The sequence below is a fragment of the Colletotrichum jinshuiense genome, chromosome 9 (genome assembly GCF_051148585.1).
Source record: "Colletotrichum jinshuiense chromosome 9, complete sequence".
In the NCBI taxonomy this organism is placed as follows: domain Eukaryota; kingdom Fungi; phylum Ascomycota; class Sordariomycetes; order Glomerellales; family Glomerellaceae; genus Colletotrichum; species Colletotrichum jinshuiense.
Genome location: NC_139316.1, coordinates 3,489,222 through 3,505,951, shown reverse-complemented (window position 1 = coordinate 3,505,951; position 16,730 = coordinate 3,489,222). Strand labels below are relative to the sequence as shown.

The following is a 16,730-nucleotide window of genomic DNA, read 5'->3' as shown; positions in this document are numbered from 1 at the left end:
GCAATTTGAGCGAAAACCTTTTCTCCCTTCAGAACCACGAGACAGCTTTTGGAGCTTGGATGGAAACAGAAGGACGGACGAAATATCAAAATCAAGAGAGATGCCAAGCCGGCCTGGCACAACATCATATCGCGACGATGGACGTTTGGATTGCCACCCTGGGCCATGTCCATGTTGTATTACCAAAGGACTGTCTCGCATAGCAGTCTGGAGTGCATCAACTCGCTGCATGCTTAACCAATTGGTACCCAGCACTGGTTCATCAGGGTGTTTCTGTCGCACAGGCGCGGGTATAGGCTGACATTCGCCATCATGCGCTCTTTACGTTGCCCTAGACTTCACCAAAAGCAATGGCCGATGAGTCTCACATCATCCGATTAGCCACACTGCTTTACGAATATCCTGTCCAAGACAATCCTCAGTCACCCGTTCAGACACGGCCGAAGTAGCTCAGCAAGAGACCGTGACGAGTCGCTGGCCGCAGATTGGCCATGAGTCGCACACACCAGAGGAACGCCAACAATTCACCCCCGGCTCAGGTCCCCCCATACCCGTCCCTCCGGCCAACGTCGCGTCTCCAGAAGAGGCAAACGCGCCGCTGATAAGCCAATCACCTAAACCACCAACACACGTGTATCGCACCCATCGTATGCCAGCGGCTCTTGGCAAATGCAACCTCGTCACCGAACAAGCTGGTTTCCCGGCATCACCCACCCTGCCAACGTCTTGGCCCGCGACCAAAAGAACTCTCCAACGGGCACGTCCAGCCACTCACCTTTCTTGGATGGGTTCGAGATGTCGGAGGACAGGGCCTGTGGAGCCCTAGTCCGCTCGTTGCCCGTGCCACCATCACAATCGCATGTGGTTCCCCGTCCACCCACTTGAAGAGATCGGCAGGTTTCCCCAACTGTTGCAGCAAGCAAAATTTGTATATATTGATCGATGGTAGCTCCTGAGCTTGGACGATGACTCTTGAGTGGCCAGCCGCAGCTCTTCTCTCTCCTCCAGATTCCTACCTGGCGCAACGTCAAACCGCGGTATCGTGAAGGCTTAATTGACTTTCCGTGTACTCCGGACGTCAGACCGAGCATTATCGCCAATTCAGCCGATTGTGGTTTTCTCGTCCTCTATCCCACATTCCGCTCCCCCGCGTGCTCTACCCCTCACGCACAATGCGTCAATCTCTTCCGACATTGGCTCTGGCCCTCGCTGGTGCCGCCTTCGCGGTACCCGAGAAGGAGGATGGTGATCATCTGTACTCCTCGCGCTTCTCCAAGCGTGGCATTGACGCTGCTGGCAACTACAACGTCTCCTTCTTCCACGTCAACGATGTGCACGCTCATCTCGATGAATTCTCCTCTTCGGGCACCGACTGCACTCGCCCCGAGCGCGGCTGCTACGGTGGCTACGCGCGCATTAAGCACACCGTCGATGAGCTGCGCCCCGAGTACAACGACTCCCTCTGGCTCAACGTGGGCGATGAGTTCCAGGGAACTCTCTTCTACACCTTTTACAAGGGCGAGAAGATTGCCGAGACCATCAACCAGCTCGGCTTTGACGCCATGACCCTTGGAAACCACGAGTTTGACGGCGGCGACGACCAGCTCGGCGACTTCCTGCTCAACCTCACCTTCCCCGTCATCTCGGCCAACATCGTCTCCGACAACGAGAAGCTCAACAAGACCATCAAGCCCTACCACATCTTCGAGGACAAGCAGCTCGCTGTCATTGGAGTCACCACCACCACCACCCCGGGCATTTCCTCCCCTGGCGAGGGCACCAAGTTCCTCGACGTCGTCAGCACTGTGCAGTCCACCATCGACCACATCAAGTCCACCACCAACATCACTCGTATTGCTGCCATCACCCACATCGGTTATGAGGAGGACCAGAAGCTCGCTGAGCAGACCACGGGCCTGTACCTCATCATGGGTGGCCACTCCCACACCCTCCTTGGCGACATGGAGGATGCCGAGGGTAAATACCCTACCATCAAGCAGAACAAGGATGGCGACGACGTCTTCATCGTCACCGCCTACCGCTGGGGCGAGTACGTCGGCTACATCGACGTCACCTACGACAACGAGGGCAAGATCCTTGCCTACCACGGCGGTCCCATCCACCTGACCAACACCACCGAGCAGGACCCCGAGCTCCAGGCCCAGATCGAGGCGTGGCGCGGCCCCTTTGAGGCCTTCGCTGCCGAGGTTGTTGGTGTCTCTTCCGTCGAGCTCGATCAAACCCTCTGCCAGAAGCAGGAGTGCGTCCTCGGCAACGTCATGACCGACGCCATGTACGAGTACCGCCTCAACAACTCCGATTCCGCTCCTCCCGATTTCGCTCTCATCAACGCTGGTGGTATTCGCGCCACCATTGACGAGGGTAACATCACTCGCGGCGAGGTTTTGACCTCGTTCCCCTTCGGCAACTCCATTGTCGAGATCACCTACAAGGGATCCGACTTGCGCAAGGTTCTCGAGGGCGCTGTTTCCCGCGTCAACCAGTTCAACAACCAGCCCATCACCTCCTTCTTCCAAGTGTCCAAGAACATCGTCGTCGAGTACAACCCGGCTGGAAACAACGGCTCCAAGCTTGTCTCTGTCGAGGTCGGTGGCGAGGCTCTGAGCGATGACAAGGACTACCGCGTCGTCACCCTCGACTTCTTGGCTGGCGGAGGCGACAACATTTTTGTCGCCACCTCCGACTTTGTCTCCCTCGACACCCAGGATGAGGTTCTTGTTCAGTATGTTGAGGCCAAGAGCCCCATCGACACCAAGATCGAGGGTCGTATCGTCCAAAGCAACGGCACCGCTGCTTCGCCCTCTGGCACCACAACCGGCACCGGCGCCGCCCCGACTGCCACGGGTAGCGATCAGAACGGTGCTAGCATGGTCTCCGCCAGCATGGGTGCCCTGGCTGTGTGCCTGTTCGCCCTTCTGGCTATGTAGAGATGGAAATACATCAAATGTGTAATGTTGTAACGAAGTGGATATGTAGATGTATGATATATCGGTTAATACAAAAGTCGATTCGTTAACTACAAATCTTGCTCCCACCAGACCTGGTCTACAATGCCAAAGTACAACTCGGGTGTCAGTGTAAAGTTGTTGCGAGACGAGAGTCTCAAGGATCGGTGGGAGATCTATGAAACGATGCCTGCATGTCGAGATCGATGCACCATCATAATGTCATTTAATGAAGCCTGTGCGTCACGTCGTAAGCCTGCTGACAGGAGGGGAACAGTGCCTTTCTCGGATACGCCGTCAAAAGCCCAACATGTCAGCTGCATATAATGACTTGCAGCTGCAGTTCCATAATAGCAGCGGTTGCATGAAATTACATCTGGCCGCGCATCACCCTAACTCCCCGACGCTTCTACCGCTTTCCGAGCAACAATCACAAGCACATTCTCCGCACCCGTTTCAGTAAATCTCATCCATAATGCCAAGGCTGTGAACGTTCCCTGCGCCCGCTGGTGAATCCTTCAAGGCCTACGCACGTCCATCCAATGGTGACAAAAACACAGATACCATGATCGACAAGCTCCAACTCTGTAACTGCTTCTGGCAATGTCAGCTCTTAGGCACCAAATATGCCCAGGGGTCTTGGCCGTATACAGGTAAGCCTTCTGCAGGGTCCATCGAAGCCTCGTTCATGGCGTGAATAATATCTTTAGTGCTACGCACTACTTCCTCTCAGGAGTCTGATGCCTTGTGAGAACCGGCGCTAGACAAACTGGAAGGCTGGGTGCGACGTTTCATTCTTGACACAGTCGTGGATCGGGATGGAAGTTTGGAAGAGCTGAAGGAGCATGACGACCTTACAAGGGCTAGCCCGAGGGACATGAAGTCGCTTGTTAAGATTCAGAAATGGGGTTGCAACGCCCTAGGTCATATCAATATAAACGACAACAGCCATTATAACCCTAGGTTTTGCGACTTCGTGATTATGGACGAGAGTTTTCTTCGCTCGCTCGCAACGCCTCCTGACGAAACGCCGCACATTGGCCTAGTGAGTAGTACCGAGAGACGGGTAGGTTCTTTTTTGGATTTAAACTTCGCCACCTTCAGACTAAATGTTTTACATTAAATCGGCCCGCAACTTGCTTTACGATCGAGCTTTCGTCTAGCTTGTAGACTCACGTGCTGCTCGGCGTCTTGGAGGTACTGAAGACCCTGTCAACTACGATGGATGGACGAAGCTGCGTTTGGATGGCATCTATGAAGCCTGGTTTGAGAGGGCTGCTAGGCTAGAAGACCAGGATTGAATCTTCAAGCGTGTAGTGGAATTTGGTGATAAATCTCACAGTACTTGCTAAAAGTCCGTAAAATTCTTATCGATCTACTACGACTTCATATAGAATTCAATATCTGCTCACCAATATGTATGTCTGGTTGTACTTTTATCTATACTTCGTTAATCTACGGTGCATGAACTTATCCGGTCGCCCATAGGATAGATCATTTGGCAGATATATCAAGAGAATGAGGATCCTCTGCATATGTTTATCTATCTTATTTCCCAGAATCGCTCCCTGCTGATGCTCCAGCTGCCCTGCAAATATGATTTCTCACTGTTTCAACCTAACCAGTCAGAAATCTTGGATCAACATCCGATGCCGAACGTGTATCAGAGGTTTAGCAAGTGGTCAGCTCATATCGAAGAAACCGGTGACCCCGCGATTTGAGGTTGGTATTTCAATACCACAGGAATAACAAACACCCTCCCGCTCATAAAAGTGCTAATCTGCTCATCAAACTCAGCAAGATATTATCCAAAGGAGGTAATGAGCAGCCAGAGCGAGGTAAGGAGCGTCGAACTTGAACCGTCTAATTGGATGCAACCTTCAAGCCTATGATGCCTTTCAGAAATACCAGGTGTGGCATCCCGGCCAGAATTGGATCCAAATAGGTAGCCTCCTCATCGTATTGGTGTAAAACACAAAAAATCACAATTTTGTCACTAATCAAACTTTGTGTAAGTTTACGTCTTTAGCGGCTTCCGGTGGGATATTCAATGTTGCGAAAACCCAATGCACAGGGCCACCGAAACTAGGATGAGCCTCGGAGAGTGTCTGTCATGTTATCATTTAATTACTAAGGGGTAAATTATGTCGGCGATACTTATTTATTGGGGTGTGTCTCACCATATTACTCGAGAGAGCGAGGTTCTGTTTCATTCGTCTAGGACTCGGCGATAGTTGTGTATCAGCTTTGTTGTGGTTCACTAAATAGACCTAGCCGAAGCTGAAAAGGGTCGTGAGACGTACAAGGTTTCTTTTCCTTTCGTCTAGAACTCCTTTCGTCTAGAACTCCTTTCGTCTAGAATAAGGGTATCTTTTGGATTGCTCAGCCATAATACAGGGAGCCAGTCAGCAGCAGTAGCCAGCCGCGGCAACGGCCGCAGTGGCGGAACCCAGAGATCCAACCTCCGGGCTGCCAACAGCAACATCTTCACTACTGCTGCTGCTGCCGCCAACTTACTTTCTACTCTATTTTTAAAATTTTTTTTTCCAGAATACAGAACCAGTTTACCGCATTGTTTTGATTACGCTGGTTTACCACCCGTACGGGTATCCTGTGATACCAACGATATCATTGAGCGGGCAAGAAAACCCCTAGTTCTATTTTCATCTCTTCGACAAAGAAAATGTAGTAAACCTTACAAAGATAACCGAGGTTAAGTAGAAAGAAGATTTCGCATGTCATTGGATTGTTCGTCGGTATACTGACCATCTAAGCGACAAGCGGGCGCTTTTTTATTATTAACAATTCCTGCGACAATAGCAAACTTCATAGTCCATAGATAAGGTTCTGGATTAAAGCTTATTAAATAGACGAAAACTAGCTTTACAGTTCTGAAGAGAACATAATTATGATCCTGCAAACTCGCATTTGCCTCGAGTTACGAGTATTGAGCTCAGACTTACCAGCTACGAGTATTGAGCCCGTCGTGACGTCAGAGGCTTTCTTGGCGTGTGGAATCTTCACGAGGGAGCAGAATATCTCGACCATAATCGATTGAGAGTGAACGCGAATGCGCTGCTAATGAAAAATTACAGTATGGTTTCCGTTATGGGCCCAACCATCGGTCTCCTTGCAAAATAACGTTGGTCCACCACTATCATCCAAAAATCAGCTTCCCCAGATTGATCAGCGTCAGAATCTCCCGGTAGAAATATAATAGGTCCGAAAGATTAGAGCTCAATCTGAATCTCCTGCGGAATGAATACCGAGTACATAGAGGGCCAAAGCGAAATTACAAACCAGTTGGCTACGTTGATACCGTTTAATAATCGGTGCCTCGGCTCACTTTCAAGGTTTTCTTGCAATACTGCTGCAGGGAAACGCCCAAGTGTTGCCATTTATTTCCTGAAAGAGAAGGTCAGAGCCATGCAAAGTCCAACCGTTCATGGTGTCCCAGCCAGACAGGATCAACTTCGACCTGCGGGAGACGCACGTCCATCTCAAATTGTGGCATCGTGTCGTGCCCGGACAATGTAAACCGTAGTAGTTTACGACCAAGCCAATCAGAACGTTCAATTTGCACTGACCATCCCAGACTATGTCAAGGTCACAATGATAAAGACCGGTCGGATGCAAAACATGGCGCGCACGAGTCATCATGGTCCGCGGATTGCCGAGCACACGACAGCCTGGCTTGTTGGGACATACTTTAGCCTGGAACGATTTGGAACGGGGATGGAACATGCACCTCTCTTTCGTTCCAAGAAAGCTGCAGTACGCTGATATCTTACTCATACTTTTTGAACTTTAACAACCAACTTTGGGCAAAGATCAGGTGTTTCCCATAGCGTCTGAAGCGTGCACAAGGCCTTTTGGGAGGCGCGGAGTGTTTCCAGATGAAGTCGGGATGAGAAGAAACAGTCCCACCCCAGTAACCTACGGCTGAATCGTTTCCATGGATTGTTTCCTCCATTCATCGGAGTTTACGGTCTCGGTATGCAGGGACAATGTCAGATGGGTTATTTGGCCCGCCTTACGACCAAGGCTTTAATGCATCGTCTTTTAAACACTGGCCGTCCATTCTCTGCCTTACGGCTTGTCACGGACAGTCTTCACACATTAAATACCAATATAACCCGGCACGGCATCCTGCCCACGCTTGCTTGATGACATCGTCAGCAGCCGCGAAGTATCGCCGACGCATTCGACATAATTAGTGGAGATGAGCGTGTCGGAGATGACTGAGTCACCAAGTCGCTACGATTCAGAAAATTCTCCCTACTCGATCCGCCCTTTACCTCCAGTCCTTCGTCATGGACTTGCTGCAGTGGCAACGATGGGTTTTATATCCTTTTTCACCAGCCTAGGATTATTGACGTTCCTGACGTTCAAGATGATATCATGGCAAAACGGGCCACCAAGGACCAAGAAGAAGGACCCCATCGATAAGATAGAGTCACCAAGACCAGCGGCAGCAGCATTTATAATACCGAGCAACTGGGCCACACCTGCCGATACTGAGCAGGCTACGAAAGACAGTTGGTGGCAAAGGGCGATAAACGAACCGCCGAACCAGTTTCTTGTCCTGATTTTCAACCTCCTACTCGCCGATATTCAACAGGCGCTGGCATTTCTTCTCAACGTCGAGTGGCTAGCGAAGAGTGCGATCGAGGTCGGGAGTAATACTTGTTGGACACAAGGATGGTTCGTATCCATTGGCGACTTAGCATCCTCCGTGTTCATTACGGGCATCGCGATCCACACCTACTTGTCGATCGTCTCAATACGCAAGATACCGACGTGGGCGTTTAACACAGCCATCGCCATAATGTGGACGTTTGTGTATGGCACAGGTATACTCGGAGTTATTCTTACAGGGAACGGAAAGAACGAAGGCGGCCTATATGTCAGGGCCGGTGCATGGGTAAGTTATCGCGGCGAGATTGTGTACATTTAGGCTAGCTAACACCCTGGTAGTGCTGGATCAACTCCAAATATCAAGACATCCGCCTAACACTTCACTATCTATGGATTTTTATCTCATTGATCGTCACAACAATAATCTACATCATAATATTTCTGCATTTGCAAGCATTGGCACGAAAGAGCGGCGGTGTTGTGCCTTGCTGCGGCAACACTGATTCGTCCGGCAACACTGATTCGTCTTCAAGTTGTACCGGAACGAGTTCGAGAAGGACGTCCACAAGCAACAATAGCGGAATATCGCGGAGAAGTTGGCGACCAATCTGCCTGACAACAATCCTCAGGAGGCTGCCAGGAATTCCAGATTATGCCCGTCAACACACTTTTCTTCTTTACCCATTGGTTTATGTCGTCTGCACCACACCTTTGGCTGCTGGTCGCCTTGTGTCTATGTCCGGACATCAAGTTTCCTTGGGATACTTGTGCTTTGCAGGAGCAATGATAGCCTGCAATGGCTGGCTGGACGTCCTTCTCTACTCATCGACTCGGCGGTCTATTATATTTTCTTGCGAAGGCCCACCATCCCAAAACACTGGCATAGAGACATTTTCATTCATGTGTAGCACCCCAAAACTCGGCAACACTACAATTGTTATAGGTGGAGTTGGACCCAGCAGTAAGCCGACACGCTGCAACAAATGGAGCGAGAATAAGGCATGTAAGGGGTCGAAATTGGATGGTCTCAAGACATTGAAGTCCGAGTGCTGCGAGAGTAATGACAGCCTGAAAGAGTCTGGCATGGGGGAAGGTTTAGTTATGGGCATGACCATTCAATGCGAGACGGTCACGACGGTGTCTGTGGAGGTCAACACAACACCGCCGCCACCAACAAGGCCCAACTTTGCTGCTATTGGAAGAAAGGTAAATGAGACGAGCACTCTTAAAGTTGAAAGGGCATTGCCACCGTCAAGGGTCATTCGGGACTAAGATTTCCCGCCCATTGGAGTTTGGAGAAGTCAAAGCATATTTCACTTCAGAAAGTCGGTTCATCGTTTTTGGAGAACTGCACAACGGCAGTGGACTTCGACAAGATATTATTACAGAAGCTCAAATGAGTACTGATATGTTCATACCTGATGTTTAGTTTCACAGTGCATTGGATTATTAAGAAAAGATTGGCATCGGCGATGCAAGTGTCATGTGAATTTCTTACAGTCCCGGTAGTGACTCTGGCTCGCGGAGCCTGCCGAGGAAATCGAGAAGTTGCGAAGCTTAAACCAGCTTCCTTACTCAGACAATTGACAGGAGCCTTGCGAGTATGCGGCTAACTCGCCAGTGAATGGCCTGGCTAGGGGTGGCTAAACTTAAACTCAGGAGTTGTGAGTTGAGATGACGGCAAAAGCACCGGTCTTTGCCGGGCTCCATCATCAAACATTAAGCTTTATGATCGATTGTTTACCCCATATATCCACCTTTAGCGACAGCTCGAGGTTCCTGACCGAACTCTCTTGGTTTGGCCGGACCGGGGACCCTGCCATCAACATCGCCTGTTGGCTGCTAACATTTAAAACCTTTCACGTTTGGAAAATAGTACAACAGTTATCCTCGTGAATTTGACGTCATATTAAATAAACTTTGTGATCTAGGTTCAAGAGATTTGTTTCAAATCCTCTGGTACGCATGAGCTAGATCTAAAGGACACTAAGGTCCGCCGCGTCCCCGAATTGGTTATGCAAATGTAAACAGCAATTGCAACTAAGGGATAGAAATAATTACGCTGCAAAAATCAGTAATCATTCAAATTTTCAGTAACTTGATTACATCAGATCTCAACTGCTTCAGGAAGCAGTTTTGAAATGCAACCAACGCCATTGCTACAGAATAACATCAACTGGCCTCAAGCCTGTCGGCATCCTCATCATACTTAGAAAAGAGGCGGAGCTCAAACTTGATTAGTTCAAGAATAACCAAGCGTTTGTACCCGAAGGATGTGGGATTGACGGTTGGATCCTATGCTGGCCAACCGAGACCAACCAATTCACAAACTACTCCAGCATAGAAAACGGATGATTCAACTACCCATACAAGGTAGTTAAACTAGTAAAACACATCTGGGATTCCATGTTCGATTCATTCGGTCTTTAGCTCTCCCGGATACCTCGGAATTTGGGTTGGGCTAGGTCACCTCCATCTCCTTGAATAGACTGAACGCTAAACTACTGCTTCTCTCTTGTCTCTACAGCAATACCTTCTTTCTCATCCAACATCTCATCGGCTACAGCATTTACTCGTCCAACCTGAGCATCTTTACCGTCAAAGAGTAAAGCAATTTGCTCCAAGCTTGGTCCTTTGGTCTGCATTAAGTCAGTGGCTAATTCATATATCTTTGAAAAGTTGAATTCTTACCTCCGGGAAGACAAGGTACACTACAACGAACTGTATAATTATCCACCCCACATAGAAGAAGTAAAACTTCCAAGACATGGCAGCAATACCGAGAGGATTTACGTAGGTATTGAACGCTCCACAGATACCCGCAACCAGGGAGAACATCGCCATACCCTTTGCGCGGATAGAGTATGGAAGAATCTCGACAACTAGTGGATGTCAGTGTCCTAGTACTTCCTAATAACCTGGAACTGTGCTTACTATAGAGCATCTGCGCTCCTGTCCAACCCAGATTGTGCACACCACTGTATAGGTATATAAAAGCAACTGTGGTGTAACTTGCATGTCGGTTTCCCGTCTCGACGTAAGCCCCGGTCGTAGCTGTGATGACGGCAAAAACAACCCACATACCGGCCATACTAGTCAACATTAAGGGCCTGCGACCGACGCGTGCAGGCAAGAAGGCAAAAGCAAAGGAGCACGCAAAACTGAACATCTGTGACGTTGCTGTGATGAGAGTCGTCTCGATCTGTTTGGTGATGCCCGCACCCTTGAGCATGCTTCCCAAATAGTATGAAATTAAGCCATTTCCTGAGAATTGTTTGCAAATACCACACCAGATGATGATAAAAGACCGCCAACGGTTGCCCGGGGTGGCAAAAAGGGCCTTGAGGTTGAAGGGGTTCCTGTGCTGCTGAATCTCGGCCTCGATCGTGTCACGGATCTCAGCGTATTCATGTTGGACAACAGCATCATTGGAATCACCTGCACCGTGGTATTTGGTGAGGATATCGAGTGCGGTCTGCTCTTTCCCTTTGCTACAGAGCCATCGGGGTGATCTGCAACATGATTAGATATTTCAACCAGTCCAGACGAGGATTCTTGGGGAAACTACTCCGGCAGAAACACGAGCCCGCACAATACCATCGCCGATGGGAATGCCTGAATTAGTGTGGGTGTCCTCCACGCCCTACAGAAAAGTGCTAGTCAGCACCGAACATCGACAGTAAACACTATCAGCAGGGAATAACTCACCACGAGTCCTCGATACGAAAACTTCCAAAAGCAACCCACGCTGCAAGAATAGCTCCAACGCTGTAAGTGGTGCTACTGAGCGCTGTCGCCGTGGCTCGGTGCGCCGGATACGCCAGCTCTGTCATGAGCACGGTCGAAACGGAAGAGCACATGACTCCTCCCATGCCAAGGAGAATGCGACCAGCGATGAAAGCGCCGTGATTCATGGTGGCAGCGCAAATTATTGCACCTCCAATGCACAGGGACGAGCCCATGGCGATGGCGATGCGGCGCCCTAGACGATCGGCAACGAGGGGAATGAGAAGGACACCCAGGATGTTACCGACCCAATACGACGCGCTGAGGGCGCCGAGAAGGCTTTTACGAGGGTGATCAAAGTCTAACTTTCATTAGAACATCGACGTAGCCCGAAGGAGTTGGTTTCGACGTACCTTCCTGCCATTGGTTGATCTGTTGCAAGTTGTTGATCAGAGATCCGTCAAAACCATGGGCAACGTCGCCAAAGAGTAGGAAAAAAAGGCCGAAGTTAAGGGGTCTGAGACCGGGATCCTTGAGCCATGAGACTGTTTTAGTGTTGACCGGCGTCGTTGCCTCAAGGGCTTGACGGTCATCGCTGTTTTTCAGGCTTTTGACTTTCCAAGCCATCGTGGAGACTTTGCGGAACGACTTGCAACAAATAGAGTGCAGAAGCAACTATCAAGGCGAAAAAGAAGCCGAGGATTGACTTCGTTTATATCTGATTACTTGATGTTACATCCCTCCGACCTTTACCAGCTGAATGGCTCGGCTGTCAAAATTCTCGTCCCACGCCGGGTGCCATCTAGACCTTCGTCCGATGCGGTTCATTGGCAGAAGCAAGGACCAGATGGCTGCAAACGCGGGGAAACTGGGGGAAATGGAGACAACTGCGGGGATGCAATGGTGCAACGGTTCAGATGTTCGCAGGTAACCATGGTCCACCGTCGGTGGTATGTGGCATCGGGTATCATTAGAAGGGTCGGATCGTTGAGTGGATTCGGTCGTCGGACGAAGCTTCGGGGCCCGCAATCGCGTCGGTTAATCGGAGGAATCGCCGCGCGAGGGACCGCCCATCACCACCGTTCGGCTCCCTCTTCCCCGAACCCAGCAGAAAAGATTTCTATACGTCATTGTGAAGGGTGACAGGAGGGGTCATCTCGATAAGACTTCAACTTACCACTGGCACAAGAAATGCATTGATACAACGAAATGGGCTCTCCGTTGAAGTTTCTTGCCAGGTCTGATTTAGCACTCGACGCACGCCGAGAACATCGGATCAACGCCAACTCGTTCCAGCAAGATGCATTAACAACCTTCAACAACTGGCAATACGCCTGTTTCTACACCCACAAGGATGCCTCCAGCAATGTCCTGTTCGTCAGCATTGCCCGACGTCCCATCAGTGGTTCCCTCGGCAGTTGGGAGACGTTAACATTTGAAGACTACGAGCAAACGGCGGATGACGGGCATAATACCATCTCGATAGGAGTTTGCGCCGGGGATGGCACCATTCACGTCTCATTTGACCACCACTGTGATCCGTGAGTTGCTCGATCACCCCATAGAGCCTCGTTAACAAAGCTGCGCTACGCAGTCTTCACTTTCGCATGTCTGTACCAGGTGTTGCCACGAACCCGGAAGGCCATCGGTGGAAGCCGTCGCTGTTTAGCCCGACTCACAATCAACTGCCGGGATACACACGCACCGGTCAGCTTGCAATCGAGAAAATTTTCTTGGAAACGACTTACCCACGCTTCATACGCATCAACGATGATCTGCTCTTAAGCTACCGCATTGGAATGTACGTGGACAGCGCAGTGACGTGAGAAGAAGTTGCGACTAAAAGCCATGCAGAGCCGGGGCGGGCTCCGATCATTTGTTCAAATACAGCAGCAAAAGCCAGTCGTATTCCTACATCGGACAATTTCTCACCGGCGTCAACAACAACCCGTACATCAATGGGATTTCCTACGCCAACGGACGCCTCCATGTGTCTGGAACATACCGCGGATTTGTCTGGTATGAAGGCGTCGACGACGCGGAAGCGAGACTGCACACTGTCCAGGCTGGACCCAATGGACCCGAGAATAATCATAATGTGTGTAAATGACATTTCATGTGAAATGAGACTCGGGCTGACTTGGGTCAGTTATTCTACGTCTACAGCGATGACCAAGGGAAGACATTCAACAACACAAAGGGCGATCAGCTGGCCAACCTCGAAATCGGCGAGACCGTGTTCCCTGATTGCGAGGGGTTGATCGTTTTCGACATTCCGATGAACAGCGGCATTCTGAATCAGGAGGCACAGGCAGCTGACGACGACGGCGGATTCCACGTCCTGAACCGAGAAAACGAAGTATGGATCCATTACTACCGCAGCCCAGAGGGAGAATGGAGTAGACATGCGTTGCCTGACATGCGGCCGACAAGAACAGGAGCACGTGGGGACGTAATTTCTCTAGCTGGGAAGAAAACAGTAGTATTTGCGCTGCCGAGCAATCGAGACGACAAGCTCACTGTTCTGGGGGCCAGGCTGCCTCCAAAGGGTACGACGGGGCAGATCAAGCTTGAGTACCTCCGGCTATGGGAAGGAGACGGCTTCTCGGGTGAGCCGCAGCTAGAATCATATGCATCAGGGTCGCAGCGGTTTGTCTCGATTTTCACACGAACCGAAGAGAAGGAAAGAAATGTGACGGTGCTGGATTTTGTGGTGGATGACGACTTTTGATCGCCACCGATTTCCATGTTTCGAGAGGACAAATTTGTATGGCCGGGGGGAAGCTGAAAAGCATATCGAATGTTGTATCCCTCAGAAGGAACACCATCCCGCACAAGTAAGAAGAAACTTCGAACCAGGTTGGGCAGCTATTTGCCCGGCGCGCAAAATGGTGTGGCGGTGTTGGCTAGGCGGTGTATCCTCCCACTCTCAAGGAATCATAGGAAGAAGAAAATTCGTGGTGGCTATTTCTTTGTGTGAGACAAGGGGTGTCGCCATGGCCAGGGTCTCGCAATTTTTTTCCTCCCGTTTTCTTTCTTCTTGGGAATCCCGAGTTGCCAAGAGACCAACAATCCGGAATTTTCCTGGCTATCCCCAGACAGAAGCAGCTGAAGTCCACGCAAATGTCATCTAAATGAATATTGCATACTTGCAGCAGCTACTACTGCAATGCACCTCAATATTACAAAGCAGCATTATCTCCATGATCAAACTTCTTACCTCTCACAAATTAGGCGTCCCAAAGACAAATGGATGTAAAATGTCTATTGATACGATGTGGCGAGCAAGACGCGATGGGCTTCTACACAGTTTCATTCGCTCTAACTGGCCATTGCAGGGCCCAAAGGCAAACACCACGCCAGAAAAAAAAGCATCCGATCTTTGTCTCGCACATCTCAGTCAATGGCCAGCCACCCGGAGTTTGCAAGGCCGTGATAGGCCTGGTTGTGAGCCCATCCCTCCCGCTCCCACCATCAACAATCCCGGCAGTGGTGCCCGGGATTCGTTTTTAGGCCCTGTTCGCCAATGCGGCGCTACTGTGCCTGACCTCGTGTTGGTGACCTGGCAAGGTCAGGCCCGAGCCAATTACAGCGCACAAGTAGCAATCGAAACCCCTGACAGCCTTACATAGTAAACTGCCAGCTTGTGTGGTGGGAAGGGGTTTTTTTTGGGGGGGGGAGGGGGGAGGGGGGAAGGGAGGTGAAGGACAGAAAAGGGTGGTTTTGGGGGCCACATATGTTTCCTTTACCCGCCGCGGTGTTGCCTGACTTACGAAGGCTTCGGATGTCGTGAGCGCTGGCCGAATCACCAGAGAGACAGACAGTTGGCAATCCATCCTTCTTCCCCCTGAGAAACAGCGCATATTCCACTCCGGAGAGCATGCTTACTTTCCCAATTTGTGAACATGTTTGCTGTGGCCCAGTCCGTATCCGAACCTCTTACCTTGCTGGCAGTGATTGTGTGACCACGTACGGAGGTTCGCTTCGTCTGCCAAGGGTGGCAGCATGGCGTGCAGAGAATCACCTGCAGCCCGTGGGACGTACGGTGAGTGCCGTGTTCCTGGGCGGACAAGTGACAAGTTGCGTGGGTATCCGCCCGGGGGCGCATTTTTAAATAGATTACCGCCTTTTTCGCTGGTTTGCAGTATCTGCAAGTAGTCAAATAGAAAGTTGCACTCCCTCCCCCCCAACGAGAGAACGTCACCCACAAACACCGGTCAAGAATCTTCAACTCATTCCACAGTCGCTTCCAAGCCGGCCGTTCTTTTGTGGCAAATTTATGCCTGCACTACAGTCGTTATAGTCATCAAGTTCTCATTCGTCACTCGCTACATCCCACGGCACATTGCCGTACCAATCTCTGGGGGAAAGATGATTGTCCCCCTCACCTCAAGATCCAACACAAAAACTGGCCGCTCTACCGATCCCGTAGCTGTCGACTTTGCGGAGTCAGTCCCTAGCCCCCCAGGCCGCCAAACGCTGATCATCGTGTCCATTGTTCTCGGCTCCGCCTTCGTTCTCTTCGCCGCTATCGCCATCTACTTCGTCATAACCCGACGCAAAAGACAACTAGCAGAGGATTACAAGGCCGCCTGTCTCCGTGACCCTGATCTCACCTGGGATGAGTACGCCCGTCGAACGAAGCTGAGTCAGTCGCGCATAATGTTGGCGGAGGAGGAGTTGCGTGACACCATTATTCGAAAGTCCCTACAGAACCGGTCGTCCGTCACCGTCGCTCCCGTCACTCCCATCACACCCGTCTCGCCACCTGCCCGAACCCGGTCGAGAACATGGCATGGCCGCAGTAGGTCTGGGACAAGCAGCAGTGAGGAGGAAGGTGAGGCGCTGCTAATGTCAGTCCGTGGCGACTGGATCGAACACGAAGCCCGCGTCGAAAGAACGTGGCAGCTTCTGCACAAGAAGTATCCGGCGAGGCGAGTGATGCTACCCGTTGAAGAGGAATCTGGTGGTCCGGTCCGGCCCCCAACGATACGGCTTAAGACGCCGCCTTTGCTTTCCCATCCTATGTTCCGAGGCTGGAACGGGGAAAGTTCGGTGAGGCACTCCAGCCTGCCAACGGAGTTGAGCAAGATCAAGCCTGCGCGGATTTGATGACTCGTGTCGAGAGTCAATGTTTATTTGTATAATGTCTTATAACGTATTGATGAAAGGAGCACTGGATCAGCTCCAGTCGAGCATGGCGTTTTGGTTAAGGTATAATTGCTGATTTATATCGTCAAAGTATATGGACGGACATACGGACTTGTATGTCAACTAGGTAGATACCGCGGATGCTTCACATAGCTTCAAACAGTTCCTTTGTCTCTTATAGCTTCTTACACAGGGCTTCAGTTATATAGGTATTTTTAGGGTGGATCAACACTATCATTCTATCCCCAG

At 50.6% G+C, this 16,730-nt stretch overlaps 5 protein-coding genes across 5 annotated transcripts; 4 read left to right on the top strand and 1 right to left on the bottom strand.

Annotated features, from left to right (window-relative positions):
• Positions 1-1,172: 1,172 nt before the first annotated feature.
• EsH8_IX_000920 (Metallo-dependent phosphatase-like protein) lies at positions 1,173-2,948 on the top strand (the record flags this gene model as incomplete). Its single annotated transcript, XM_083267256.1, has 1 exon — positions 1,173-2,948. One exon carries the CDS (start codon positions 1,173-1,175, stop codon positions 2,946-2,948), a length of 1,776 nt encoding a protein of 591 aa, XP_083130821.1.
• A 4,354-nt stretch (positions 2,949-7,302) lies between these two features.
• On the top strand, positions 7,303-7,923 carry EsH8_IX_000919 (uncharacterized protein; the record flags this gene model as incomplete). The annotated part of the gene is made up of 2 exons (XM_083267255.1): positions 7,303-7,645; positions 7,667-7,923. 2 exons carry the CDS (start codon positions 7,303-7,305, stop codon positions 7,921-7,923), a joined length of 600 nt encoding a protein of 199 aa, XP_083130820.1.
• A 2,182-nt stretch (positions 7,924-10,105) lies between these two features.
• EsH8_IX_000918 (uncharacterized protein) lies at positions 10,106-11,957 on the bottom strand (the record flags this gene model as incomplete). Its single annotated transcript, XM_083267254.1, has 5 exons — positions 10,106-10,243; positions 10,296-10,486; positions 10,539-11,095; positions 11,313-11,691; positions 11,744-11,957. 5 exons carry the CDS (start codon positions 11,955-11,957, stop codon positions 10,106-10,108), a joined length of 1,479 nt encoding a protein of 492 aa, XP_083130819.1.
• Positions 11,958-12,539: 582 nt separating this feature from the next.
• On the top strand, positions 12,540-14,061 carry EsH8_IX_000917 (Endonuclease/exonuclease/phosphatase; the record flags this gene model as incomplete). Its single annotated transcript, XM_083267253.1, has 4 exons — positions 12,540-12,871; positions 12,925-13,131; positions 13,185-13,428; positions 13,480-14,061. 4 exons carry the CDS (start codon positions 12,540-12,542, stop codon positions 14,059-14,061), a joined length of 1,365 nt encoding a protein of 454 aa, XP_083130818.1.
• Positions 14,062-15,701: 1,640 nt separating this feature from the next.
• On the top strand, positions 15,702-16,442 carry EsH8_IX_000916 (uncharacterized protein; the record flags this gene model as incomplete). The annotated part of the gene is made up of 1 exon (XM_083267252.1): positions 15,702-16,442. One exon carries the CDS (start codon positions 15,702-15,704, stop codon positions 16,440-16,442), a length of 741 nt encoding a protein of 246 aa, XP_083130817.1.
• Positions 16,443-16,730: the final 288 nt, after the last annotated feature.